At 44.6% G+C, this 14,525-nt stretch overlaps 1 protein-coding gene across 1 annotated transcript in view; it reads right to left on the bottom strand.

Annotated features, from left to right (window-relative positions):
• Positions 1-14,525, bottom strand: part of phactr3b (phosphatase and actin regulator 3b) — a 44,041-nt gene that overhangs the window by 8,864 nt on the left and 20,652 nt on the right. Inside the window, exons 7-8 of the mRNA XM_041959509.1 lie at positions 13,819-14,009; positions 12,918-13,071 (exon numbers count right to left, since the gene is read on the bottom strand). Of these exons, the coding sequence (XP_041815443.1) occupies positions 12,918-13,071; positions 13,819-14,009 (345 nt within the window). The remainder of the gene's footprint in view (positions 1-12,917; positions 13,072-13,818; positions 14,010-14,525) is intronic.

The following is a 14,525-nucleotide window of genomic DNA, read 5'->3' as shown; positions in this document are numbered from 1 at the left end:
CTCTTAAACAACCCGCTGGGAGCACAGTGTGGAGGAGGCAACTTCAAATAACACAGTCCTGCTTCAAATACTATAGGCTACTTTACCTAAGCCATAAACCTTCACACTTCAGGTGGCTTTGTAAGCTAAAGCACACATCTACCATTACAGCCATGCTAGTGTGATGGTAGATGGTAGGGATGGACAAAATGAAATTTTGACCTGCTGATGGCATGAGAGGATCAACAAAAGCGAGAAAGGCCCAAATACCAAATTTCATGGCAATCCATCCAACAGTAGTGGAGATATTTCACTCAAAACCACAAATGGCATGATGGCAAGAGGAAAAGTCAGAAGATCATCAAAATAGTCAGCATTCATCATCTGGGGATCATGAATCAAAGTTTGTGCCACTCTACCTTGTAGATGCTGACAAAATAAACGTCAAATAGTTCACTGAAACTCCAGTGCTGGTGGAAGTAGAGGGAGGAGTCAGTGGGATTCATCCTCTGGGGATCATGAATGTTTGAGCAAAATTAAACTGTAATTTATACAGACATCACGATCCCCATCAGTCAGGCCACAAGCATGGCTTAAAATCTGAAATTGAGAGGAGTGTCGGATAATTTCAAAGCACGCTAAGTGTCCTGAAACCACTGAACAAACATTGATTCCTGAAAACAATGGACATCCATTAGCCATCATGGCAGATGTAACCTATTTAAAAATCCATTTGATTCTGTTTGCATAATGAACACTCTTACAGTCCACTGGGAAGCCAGAATCAATGCAGGAGATGGATAATGTCCAGGAGGGGAGAACAAATGTACACCCTACTGTATCTGTTTATTTATGGCCTGAGAGATGCGGCAGTGGCAGAAAAGCGAGCAAAATTAGCCACACATGTCACAGGTCATGTCTCTGATCACTGGTGATCCAACCCTTATTTTACATGAGGTTAGAAAGGAGAGAAAAAGTGAGTGGGTGCAGAGGCTTTGAGACTCCTGACATTTCAATTAGAGGGTGCTCACAGCTAGATCCCTCGAAAAAAGCCATTGTATAACGTTAATTACTGCATGTGGGACAGGGATGGTCTACAGTGGTGACAACATGTAATTTGACAATTTCACTTCATGCCATATATGTGCAGGCTGTGTCATCCGGTGCTTACGTCTCTCCAACTGCTTCACAATATCTGCCAACTCCAGTCCTGTAATTGGATTGATGCCCGGCTGTGATGCTGCTCTCTATAAAGGCGCAAATAGAAACCGGAGAGGCACATCCTGAGAGAGACGTTCCTCGTGTGAAACCGCAGAGACAAAAACTGCACACTGTCTTCGTTATTTTAACCCTCAGCTGGCTACAGACGCGTTCTCACCTACAGCACTAACATTCAGCAACACTGAACACTGCTCTTGAACATTAAATTCAATTTGTAACCAAGAACAGCTCCCCACTGTGGCAATCATTAACGCTGCTGCAAAATATTCATCGCATAAAAAATGATAAAACATCTAAACGATAGTAGCAGTCCGGACACATGGACCACAGACTGTATAAAACATGAACGTAGTCTCCACCAAACACGCGGCTAATCCAAAAATGGGCAAAGAGGTGGAGTGCAGGTGGAGCTGAGGCAGGCCGAATGAAGCCTGGTTGCTGAAACATAGCGGCTAGCTGTTACTAAAAGCGGCCTTGTCCATAATTATGGGTAACTTATCATATCATTAGCATTCGTATCATTTAAACGAGTGATATTCTTCATGCCATCATTTTTTAATCGTTAGTATTAAATACCAAATCACACCCTTTTAACAACATCACTTCATTTTGTTATGTCATGAAACCCCTCTCTAGGCTTTGACTGGATCTCTTATATTCTCTCATTATGAGAATATATGGAAGTTCTTGTCATAACAACATACCAGGTGATTTTGTTGTCATGAGAAATGTTTGCTATTTTACTTAAATACCTTGATTTTTCTGTTAGAATATGTTGTTTTTTTTGTCAATTATGTGCAGAATATTAACAAGAAAAACATGTCATCACTTGAAAAATACCTTGCTACAATGAGAAATAATCTTTTTTTTTTCCTGTTATGACATGAAACCAAGCATGTTTTTTTTTTTGGGGGGGGGGGGGGGCAACGTTCTCCATAGCTTTACAACTTCCATGTCTCTCTGAACTAACTGAGGGGACAGAGGACACTCAATGACTCTCTCTGCACTCCTAAGCAGAAAATATGCTCCAGTTAACAAAACCCTTACCTTCTGCAGGTCAAACACACACAAACATGCAAACAGCATTATATAAAAGGAAAAAAAGCTAGTATAGCACTCGTTGCCTGCAGGGGGGGAAAATGGCAGCAGCTGTAACCTTTCTTTAGATGATGGTGCTCTGTTTCTCACCTGTAGGTGGCGCAGTTTGGACTGCTGGTCTGAAACTGCTGGCACGGCTGGACTTTCTACATCAATTATACCGCGTATCCTCTTTGGTTAATTAAACTTTATGGCCCATGCAGGCCAAGTCTTTGTTGTAGCAGACATGACTGTGCTCTTCACTGCTGTGAAAGCTGAGCACTCAGACATTTCTGGGTTTTCTCAAAGCGATCACTTGCCTAGCTGAGTTTTCTTGCCTGCAGGAGGGAAAAAAAACAAGGAGGGAAGCCTGAGCGGAGCATGCATTAATATTTCATCTGGGGTGAAAGGGATTACGAAACTGAAAATATTCTCCGCAAGACGAGCAGCCAGCTGCCATCTGACTGCCTCGGTTGCCTGGAAACTGCTCCCGTGTTGAACCGCGTTCACAGAAATATCATTTTAAAGGAAAGTGACTGAAAAGGGGATTAAAGCTCATGCCTCAACAACATGTAGGGAAACACTTCTTTTGAAGTCAGTGAAGTGATCGATACAGCTTCAGCCTCTTCAGTTTTTATATGTCTTTCTTGCCTTTGTGGATCGCTCGTTGCCTGAAAGAGGAAAATTATCTTCCACTACTTCTGAATAAAGTATTGTCATTCCTAAATGGGAATCTCTCTGTCTTTGGGTCAGCTGCTGAGTGGTCAGTGCAATCTTGAGTTATTTATAGCCGTCCTGGACAGCAGCTGTGGTTAGTTGCTTTGTCCTCCTTCACACCATGAGTTGTGGTGTCAGCAGAAATTGGTCTATGGGCCACAAATATCCACTTATTGGTTCCACCATGGCTCAGCAGACTGTGACAAATACTGAGTAGGCCCCCGCCATCGTCACGGTCACTGCAGTCGCTATCCGCCATGTAATCCCCGGACATATAGAGATGTTTCACTGAGGCAGACCTGGTAGCAGAGTTAATCTCGTTAGTGGAGCTACACTTTAATGAGCATGGCCACACGGGTTGCTTGCTGTTTGAGTTGCAAAGAACTGGAATACAAATTTAAATAGAAAATAAATGCAGTGATAGGACAAGTCTATTTCATTAATTCATAAACATAATTTTCATAATCTTGTTACGTCAGTCAGCTCCTGTAAATCGCTTACTTTGACAGCTTCATGCTATATGTCTACACTGAACTTGGAAGGCCAGACAAGCTAATCCAGTTAAACCGCTTTCACAAATGGGACCACCAGCTCGGCTGGGTTCAGTTAATTCTGTTGAATTGTGTTTTTTGTCCTTCAACCTTTGGATTCCCGTATCAGTGTCCACAAGTGGTCGTCATGACTGACAGCTTTAAGTTGAGAGCTACAGTGAACTCTCTAATACACCCTCATCAGGCATGAAATAGGCAAAATCATTGGATGATGGAGAACTCCCCCTATTTTACACACCAAAGTCGGCTTCCAGGTCTCAGGTCAGGTTGGATAAAGTCTTCTGTGCCTCCAGAGGGAGAGATAAATGTCCTCAAGTGATGTGGAGTTAGAAAGAAGCGGGTTTACTAGTAGCCCGCTCCTCATCTCTACTCAGCAACATCTGTGGCAACGTTAGCTGCTACTAGCATAAAACCCTCGGAAACCCTGAACGAGCGATTCAGTTGCATCGTGGGTAATGTAGGCTCAAGGTTATGACAAAAAGCAGAATGAACAGAATAAAAAAGATGATATCTCTGGCTCTTCTGCACCGATTTGATTGTATTTTAAAAACGCGGTCCATTGTCAGTCCGATAGTCATCAGAGTGCAGAGTACTCTTTTAAAGATGGCTTTTTGTAATGCAGACATCATGTTGGCTACGGCTTTATTCAGACCTGACAGGACATTAACAGGATGCACAATGCCTGCATGCTATCTGGCACCTGGTGCACAAGAGGGAGCAGAAAAAAGAGAGCGGCCAGTCTCAGTTCTTTCACAGACTTCACCAGGGAGGGACTGTAAAACTTATTAAGCCGCTCGTCAGTATAACCATTTGATTAGAAATTCTGCTGTCTAAAGGCCTGCTCAGTCCAGCATTTAAAGTGGCAACATTTTGTAGTGAGTTCAGTTCATTCCAGTGGAACTGCTGTTGGGTTTGCTCACAGGGGCAAAGTAAATCTGTGTGATTTCTATATAGTGAGCTGTATGACAGTGAGGGGACGTTGTTTGGCTCCACTCTTTAACACACCCAGTGAGACTACTTCTGCCTCCAGAGCATCACTGCCACCAAACTATGTCCGTATAATGAATCTGCACAGACACGCTAAGTAAATATCTTCAAAATATCTGCTTATCCTTCTTTTGTGCTACTGCTGCCAGCTCCAGCTCCTCTCCTGCATGGTCTCCCCACAGGGCCATCACATGACAGGCCGAAGGTAACAAGCAAAGGACTGCAAAAGCTGCCCCTCTAAAAATACAAGCCACACGTTTCTGCTGGGAATTCAGGGCGTCAATGCTTCAGGGATTTTAACCAAGTCACCAGACACATGATCACTACCCTCTCACAACTTCCCAGAGGATCAGGTGGGCTGCTGGAAATCTCAGCAGTGTTATAAAGGAAGGTCTTCACAGGGTTGTTTTTATGTAACAATGTCCTCAGCTGAGGGCATGAGCTGAGGATGCCTGCATTAAAGCATGGAACAGAGGACAAAGATGGAGACGCAGATCATTGCAGCAAACCGCATCCAGCTCTCCAGAAGAGCCCTGCAGGGAAGTGGGAATGGTTCAAACAGAGGGGAACGTGGGAGGAAAATGCAATCTCTCTATCAGCAGGAACCGGGGAGGAGAGCGGGCGGGCTGGGCTGTGACGTAGATAGGCCATTGATTATGGCTGCTGCTGCAGTATTTCACCAGTGAGAGCTAAATTTAGAAAGAGAGGGTTCCCTTCTGCCATCCTGGGCCGGCCCACTGCTCTCCATTCTGCTGCAGAGTGCCACGCTTCAGTACTGTAAATCAATGCAACATCAACATGCCATGTGCTCTTCAATACACATCAGTGGACGTGTTACATCACAGCACGACTGAAAATGAAAGTATTTTAAAGTCTGTCTTATTCTGCAAAATCCAATAAGGGTTTAGCTAACCTCACTCCACCCAGCACTTTGACATCTAGACTGTGGAGGTCAGACTGAAGCGGTTAAGGTTTCTTCTTCCCAAAGCCCGTGCAATACTTAATTTCAGACTAGTGTTTAGAGACTGAATACCTTCCACAATAACGCAGACAGCATTCATCAGTCGGAGGGGGCGGCTAACGACAGTGACAAACCCAGGCATCTCTCCTCTCGCTGTCAGCTCCACAGAGACAGAAACACGTGCATCAGTGGTCAGATTCGTCTACAGGAGCGCCACAAAAACTGTATCCTCATTCAAATCTATATCCTGATAATGCGCCAGTACTCCGCTTTATTAATTCAGTGTACAAACGGCCCCATGTCTAATCTGAATCTGATGGGTGCTATAATCTTATTGCAATTTTTCGTATAGTGGCTGTTCAAAGTAACATGACAAAGTACAGATCTGGCTGCACACGGTAACTCAGGTGAATGCCTCAGCATCACGTTGCCTGGCATGTTTGCTGTGGCTCTGCACAGTCAAAGTGAAAATGACTGATTGTTCTCTGTTTGTGATGGAGGTTTTTCTGTTCCTGACGCTGTACAAACAGCTGCGCCGCTCAAGGCCATTCACAGCACTCAAACACTGCCACGGGCGCTTCAGGCGGGACACAGCGTGCTACACACCTCCACAAACACCGCTCTGTTCCATTCAGCACGAATCATTCAGTGGGACAGATTCACTATGATTCATTCGGCGTGCACACGGAGCAGGACGGGTGTTTGGAGAGGGTCCCTTCGGCTTTTGTTGTTGCAGTGGGAGCTGCCAGGAGGGGCCGGTCATGTCCTCTGGCAGACCATGTGGTCAGCAGGACAGAGACGCTGGCAGACGAGCACATGGTGCCGTCATCCCGAACAATGGCTGTGTCTCAGCTGTCTCTGAGTCGGTTCATGTTGACCGGCCAGTCCTGCCGTCAGTCACAGTCCGAGCTGAGCACTGCGGGTCCTGAGAGAGCGGAGCCATGCTGCAGACACGGCGTCTGGGCGACAAAAGTCTGCCAAAGCTTTTACTCTTAGCTTGTTGCACACGATCGTCCACTGTCTCAAAAGTCAAGTCCACAAACAGGGAATCAGGAATCAGCCTGTATCTACGTGCTTTTCTGCCGTGCAGCCTTCCTTTATAACCTCTGATACAAGCAGAATCTGTTTTACATGAAAAAGATGCAACTGCAGCTTGGAAGCAGCATGTCGTTGGCTCCATCTTCACTGCTAATTGCTGCGCTTTTGTTACAATTCACTTTACAGAGATCCCTGGAGATGATCAATGATCAGTGTCCACTGGTGTGATGTCTCCTATGTGGACCTGGAAGTTTAAGTTTCTGTAGGTGGGTCTCTTGTCAGTTCACCCATGGTGGCTCTCACTGCTAATGCTATCTGTTTCTTAGGCTTTTGCTCTTAAGAACATAAGTATCATCACTTTCTGTGTGTCCTGGGACAGTTCCTGAGAAGAGGCTACCAGACACCCGAAACTGAATAGTTTGAAGTGGACACTGGACGAGCTTTCCCAGTCACAGAGGACAGTGAGCAGCTCACTGTGCTTCTTTCATCCCTTTCTAGACCGTGAGAAATACAGCAGAATTATGCTGCGCTGTCGTAAACTTGTGACGGTTGTTATATTCCTCTATCATTGAATGTACATGAAGCGAGAGAGCAGGAGGAGTGAGACGTTTTCACATGGCACAGTGGTGAAAGCACATCAGCGACATCAATGATAGTGAAACTCTGTATTTACTGCTTCAGATTCAGGGTGTGATGTGCCTGCTGTGAAAAAGGCATATCTGGCCAATCACCAATCATCAGCTATTGTTTAAAGGGATTGTTTAAAGGTTGAGGCTAGTTTATTATTATTGTCAACAAATCCCGTGAAAAGACCAAAACCCGCAATGTGCTCGCCTGTCTATCAACGCTTAAAAACAGGTTGAGTAATTTTCTACACCAGATGGGCACTGCATTTTCCGGCACATTGGTTGTGGACTATTTTCAGCAGTGGATTAATACATTTGGCACTCTAGCAAGTATTGTCGGCAGCAGTATGGTGCATGAGGGATTGAAAGTACACGACAGAGTGTGTTCATGCGAATCAGTGCAACAGCGTGGCTCACTGACAGCTCTGTGGCACAGAGGAGTCAGATACAGTCTCAGGCTTTGATAAACACACAAATGTTGTTCGGAGGGTCAGTTTATTGCTGCCTTTGGTCTTTTCATGGGATTTGCAGACATTAAGAAGAATATTTGCTATTCATTTGTAACTGACCTCTCATTACTGAAGAGCAGTGCAGGCACAGACGTTCCAAACACTCGCCGATTGAATCACTGCACTCACGTAACACGCTGAGTGAACTGTGCGACCATCAGGGCGCTCGGCTCACAACAGGCCTGCTGCTCTGACCTCTGTCCTTAACCAGCACTGTGTACATGTTGTTCATAACCCAGCATCCCACTGTCACACTTCCCCCTTATGACACATATTGATCCTGTTTTTATTATGCAACAGTACTCAGGAGGTCAGTTTACATAAGCAGTTTGGAGTGCTTGGGTGGTGGAGTTTGGTCTCACCATCTATTGCCCCCTGCAGACAAAAAGTCAAAGTGCTTCCAGCATCCTCTCTGGCATGCACAGTACTTATGTTCATGCTGCATAATGCCTTTCGCTGTTCCGCAATTACCTGCTGGAATTTGTCCACGTGCACATGGAGAAGCTCACATGTTGGCGAGTTTGGAACAGCTTTGGTTTATGATAACGCCACACACATCGGACGCACGCACAGTGACTCCGCCTACCCAGGTTGAGACGCAGCTGTGAAGGCGCAGGGAAAAGGCACATGGGGAAGCGTGATGCCAGGCTCAAAGAAGCTCATGAGCAGTATTACTTAGCCTGTCTGAGTGTCTCCCTGCCTTAGTCATCTCTCACAGTTAAGTTACAAAGCAGGGAGCAAAAGGCTTAGCTGGAAATTAATTAGGCTTCATCAAAATCTCGCTGGCCTGTTTCCTGTGAGTGTGGTCGGGCAGGAAGGGAAGCCAGCTCTGTGTCTCTCTCATCTCTCTAATGAGCTGCTCTGACCTGTGATGGCACTGGGTATGTGCAGAGACCACACCCAGGACACAAGGGGGTCCAACCTCCCTGGAGCTCACTGGCTCAGTCTATTTCCATATTTTTCTTTAATCAATGACTTCAAAGACTTTTTGTGGTATAACTGAAGGATCGTATATATATACCCAATCATATCATGTATTACATATATTACTGCCCTAATCCTAACAAGTTTTGCATGTATGCAGCGGTGGAAAGTAATTAGATTAAATGTATTAGTAACTTTACTGTAGTACAGTCCAATTCCATTTTCTGCTATTTTATACTTCATGCTTTTTACTCTGCTCCATTTATCTGACAGCCTCCCTTCTTACTTGCCAGATTAAGACTTTATGCAATCCCAATCGTTTTGTCTTTTGACCTCTTAAAACATGTCTTGTTGGAGCCTGTTGTCATATTTCACATGTTATGGCTTACTAGAGAGATCTGCATGGTGTCATGTAAATACTTCTGTCAGAGTAGAAACAGTAGTTGAAACAAGCTCCACTAAATAAAATGCAACACATCAGTTTTAACAATCTAATAAAATGTCTATACTGTACGGTACATACGTCAGTCACAGGGTCAGTTTAATAAGATTTTATTTTGATATTTTAAACAACTTCAGATAACACTTCTCTACTTTTACTGCAGTAAGATTTTGAATGTCAGCCTTGCGGTTTATGATATTGCGGTATTGCTACTTTTACTTTTAATACTTTCTGTACTTTCCACTACAGGCAATCTTGATTTAAGATTTGATTGAGAGTAAAATAAATATATGTGAGCATGAGCGAGCCAATAAAGGACACCATCACTGATGTTACGTGACTTTCTGGAGCTGCTCCAGGGACGATGAACGACAGACTGACTTAAGCTTGTTTGACTTCTTACGATGAAATGACTTTGATTGCACAGTTGACACTTCAGCACCCACTTTGGCACACTGCGAGGAGAAAACACACAGGTATCCACTTCCCTTCCCATGATGCCCTCTAAAGATGACGTGCAGGAAGCCTGTTCTGGGCCTGAGCAGAGAAAATGGGCCTGGGATCAGTTAAAGGGGATGAAACCATGGAAGCTTAAGTAAATGAACATTAACTGTTCTTAAAAGTGGATGGGGGAGATTCAGCAACGTCTATAAAGCAGCAGCAGTAATAGAAATAAATTATGCATATTTTCTATAAACCATATTAAGGCTGATGATTCTTCATTTGTGTCTTATTAAAAAGATTAAAACACACTTCAGCCTTTCTTTTTTAACTACAGTGCAGCACTGTTAATGCACAGAAAGTAAACACAGTTCATGCAGGAAGAAAGTACACAAAGTGCATACAGTGACCCCAAAGAGAGGTTATTACCGCCATTTTCCCATCTCGTTCTGAACATTTGGTGGATTCCTCTTTGACTCGAGGGCTGACAACATCCTGAAGCAAGCAAGCTGAATGAACTGCTCTGTTTATTTCACATTTGAGGTTGTCTTCCCCTATAAACAAATTTTGACTAAATCACCCGAACGGCATGTGAGCTGCAAAGGAAAAGTTTCTTCTGAGCCGGGTTCATAACTTCATGCCTCACACTGTATCACATGCTGCAGCCTGGCATGACAGTGAAATCTGACAAGCCACTGAAAGTACTATTCCTGAGTCGCTTTGCAAAGGTACGACAGCTTGGTTTATATACTGTGGCAGCCTGCTTGTTGTTTTCACTTTACAGCCAACTTGCAGTAACTGAGTTATTGGCCACTTTGGGGCGATGCAACGAGCCATAAACACAACATTGATATCAACAGCTAGCTGCTAAGTTTGTCTGTGTGCCATCTAAAGCCATACAGGTTGTGTTCAGGGCTTTCCAAGCCTTGTCACTGAAAACAGCAGCCTGCTGTGGCAGGAGCGCACATCGCTGGTTGTAAAACTAAAACAATGAGCTAAAATGCTCCGCAGAGCTGAGGGGAACTGCAGTATCAGGTGATAATTCTTGTCCTCATCGCTATGAATAACATTTCCCATTACGCAGTGATTTGATCCACATGAATTACAGCAGCTTTAAAGGAGTGCCACCTGCATTAAGTTCAGGTAAGCTGAATATAGCGATCGCTGCTATGAGAAGTGGTGGTTATAGCAAACCAGTAGCCATCAAACAGCAGGATATCACATCAGGAAATGTCACGACATGCTGTAATAAACATTCTTTGTCATTTGAAAAGAGCAATATTGTCGTGTTAATCTGAGAAATTACATTAGCTCAGCGAACGCATCTTTCACCTTATTTCTGCCGTCAAATTAGTTGCTCAATTACATAAAAACATAGATAAATACATACCACAAATACACAAAAATATATCTTAACATGCTCATGTCACATTAATGATACACTGTGAGTGTTAATATGAAATTTGCTGATGCAGTTAATATATGATCACTGTGTAAACTGGCATATAAACAGATGTTACCAGGTGCAAATGTGATGCCTTCTGTCTTCTTTTCTAGCAGGCTGCATTTATTCTAAAGGCCTATCAGCTATTTGGAGATGAGAGTCACTGAAGGTAATGATGCGTTTGAAAATGCTTATCAGAAGTTTGCAGTGTGTTCGTCACTCACTGAGAAGACTTGCTTCTGTTTCAGCCGAAACTGGCAGCTGAGAGCGGGTCAGGCTCCAGTTAAAGCGCTCAGCAGAGAGTGAAGTGTGGCTGTTTCACTAACCGGCTATTATCACATCTGCCTGTTTTCACAAAGGTATGAGAAACAACTCAATGCGTTAATAGACGACAGGCTTCAACTCTTCAAGAGCCGTTCGCTGTCGAGAGAGCTGCAGCCTCACCTGACACACACCAGAAATCAGCCACGATGCGTTAGTATAAAGTTATTATACATCCAAACAAGACTCTCAGAGAGGAGTGAGCCCTCCTCTTCCCACTCCAGCTCTGCACAAGCCTACCAGCACACTGTGCCACTGTATTATTCACTAAAAAAGGAACCTGATTTGACTCTTAATCCTATTAAAGTCACCACCAGAACAGCCTATGGCCTTTTACATAACAAGACAAATACGATTATGTTCTGAGTTGCATTCCTCCTCTGCCTCTCAGAAAATCCTGTTCCACACTCCGAAACTCAGACTGCTTGACCCAGAAAAGCTACATCCAAGCAGTGGAACAACAGTTTAGGAAACCCTCTGTTGCGACTGTTTTCGCCAAACTGGTTCATTATAGCATTTTCTGCAATATCTCACTCATCACTCGAGGCTGTTGTTAACATGTGATTTCATTTCAGACAGCGAGCATCAAAATCTGAGTTAGAGATAAGAGATAACGCAACATGTCATGCATGGAGGGTTTACAGATGGCATGATGCACAGAGAGGGACAGAAGCTGATCCACTGGCATGAGTGAACATGGTCAATTCTTCTAACAGGGCCACAATAAAATATGAGCATGCAATGCATTGGCAGGCGTGAAGACCTACAGATGCTTTGTTCCCATTTTCTTATCCTCTAAGCATGTGCATCCTCGTGCGCATACACAAGACAAACAAAACAGGAACCCACTCATGGAAAGACAGCTCCACAGAGCAACTGGAGGTCAAAAACTCCACAGGTAACCTTTAATTGCAGGGCTGTTGACATGGGTTGCACTGGATTTAGCTAGGTGTAGCTAAAACGCTAACAACACAGTGTGCAGAGGTAACTGTGCCCTGGTTATGTGGTGGTGAACTGCTTTACCCAAGACTCATGGGAGGCTTTAGGCCAACAGAAACCTGTATGATGTAAATTAAAGCATACATGAGTTTTAAAGGGGAGAAATGAAAATCAAAACTGTAAAAGAATGGTTTAAAGCTGCTCTGATCAATATTTTTATACTAACAGGACGGCACAACTGGTGCCTGTTTGCTCCTAGACGCATCTCTGTGTCTCAACCGGACGCAGAGGAGATGAACAGAGACATTATGGAGTCGGTTTTACAGGTGAAACATGAGACTGAGGTAGGCTGATGTAGTAGTTAAGTGTGGGCCGGCTGCTCGACAGGTGTGCTGAACTGTGCTGGAACAGGGCGAAGGCCGTGATAGGTGAAGATATTTCTCAAAACTGTAGGTGAGGTGTGCTGAAGAGCAAACTCTGGATAAAATGGACAGAGTTTAGGTGGGTTTACCCTCCACTGCAACAAAATATATTTTCAGAATACGTCCTTGCAGCTTTGCAGTGAGCTTTGTGATATGTTTAAGAACTGAGCATGTGTCAGGGGATGGTGAAAAGGAAACACACAAGCAGCCCGAAGTGTAGAAAGCAGTGATGCTGAGTGATGAGACAGACAGAGATAAGTTGCAGAGGGTGTAGGGGAGGGGGTGCAGGCTGATGTGGGTCCACACAGAGCGACTCACTTGGCCAGCTTCATCTCGATCTGCTGTCGGATTTCCTGCCGCTCCTGGTCGCTGCGGACGGGGAAGATGTTGCGGTCCTCCAGCTCCTGCTTGCTGGGCCGGTTGCGAAGCTTCACAGCCAGCAGCTCCTTCCTCATCCTGCGCGGGAGCGTCCCTGTTGTTGTTGAGCAGCAATTAAGGTCGGTAACGACACATTAACAACTGCGTTAGAGATTATCTAGTTCGCCGGTCGCAAAGGTACAAGCTTCTGCACATAAAAGTTTCTCGCTGGACTGGACTCCCAGGGTGCATTTTGGCTGGAAACATCCAATCACCAAGCTTAAAATTATGTTAGATGCTAACGGCTAACAGCAGATGGAAGCAGCTCAAATCATTTTTTTCTGGATTCTGGTTCAATGTTGAATGAATTCAGTTTGGGATTCACGACCACTTTGATTGCACTCATCTGGTAAATCTGCTCTTTTTTCTGTTTCCTCTGTTTTTCTGTTCATCTCTGCCACCATCTCACCACATCATATTCGTATCAGGCCACCCTCGGGCTGGGGGCGTGCACGTCTGTCATTTCCATCATCACGGCCTACTCTTTTAGTAGTGTTTTTTCCCCAGAATCACACAAACGTCAACTGCAGACGGGTGTGCACCACTGACCCACATGAATGGCCAAGAATTAGGCCACCAGAGCAGATGTTGACGGGCCGCTGAAACTTAACACTAGTAAGTCTACTATTCGTCGTGGCTGTAAATCTCCCTGTCATGCTCTGACTGTAAACAAATATCAGCAGAGATTAAGCTGCTTCATTATCCACTGACAGCGTGCCCAGATTTTGTTGGCTTTGTACATTAAGAGGCAGATAATAGTAGAGCAAATATTGCACCACATGTCTCCAGTAAGCAGACCTACCAGAGATCACAGACTCGTTCCAGCTGTCCTGGTCGCTCAAGTATTCGTCCAGACGCCAGTTCTCTTTGTTCTCATCAGACTCCTTCTTGGTCTCCGACTCGCCGGCAGGCTCCTTCTCCGTGCTGGACGAGCGGGACAGACGGCCGTCCAGCCGGCGCTTCAGAGATGAGCGCGACTCCTTCGCCTGGAAACTGGGATCACACATCACGAGACAAGCCCGTCAATCACAACTTTATTAAACCACGGCCGCTGAGATTTCTCAAGTCTGATTGGCTGCAGGAAGTGGATTAAGTAATCGGACAGTGCACCTGGACACCTGTGATGTAGCTGTTTGTCTGCAGTTAACCTGCAGGTGAAGACAGCAACAGTGAGGCTCAGCTAAAGAGCTTGGTGCTTGAGTTATTTGTGTAACCACCAACAACTGGTAAATAGGAGAGAGATCTTCTTGGTGAAAAACACAGAATTTCTCATTTTGGTTTTACATCTTTGATGTAAACAAATATCGGTTACGTCATTATCCTATTACTAAATGACTTGACAGAAAGGCGATTGAGCCTATGGCCCACTGATGAAAGTCTTTTATATATGAACATGTCTTTTTCTTCTTACGTGGAAATCTGGACTGACACTTCTTCTTCTCTGGCCCTCAAAAGCAACACAACTTCTACATGAACAGTCCTATTGCAGTGGCTGTTTTAGTAAACTTC

This window comes from Chelmon rostratus, chromosome 2, assembly GCF_017976325.1.
Source record: "Chelmon rostratus isolate fCheRos1 chromosome 2, fCheRos1.pri, whole genome shotgun sequence".
Classification (NCBI taxonomy): domain Eukaryota; kingdom Metazoa; phylum Chordata; class Actinopteri; order Chaetodontiformes; family Chaetodontidae; genus Chelmon; species Chelmon rostratus.
Note: the sequence above shows the minus strand (reverse complement) of the source record. Positions and strands in the feature narration are given on the sequence as shown.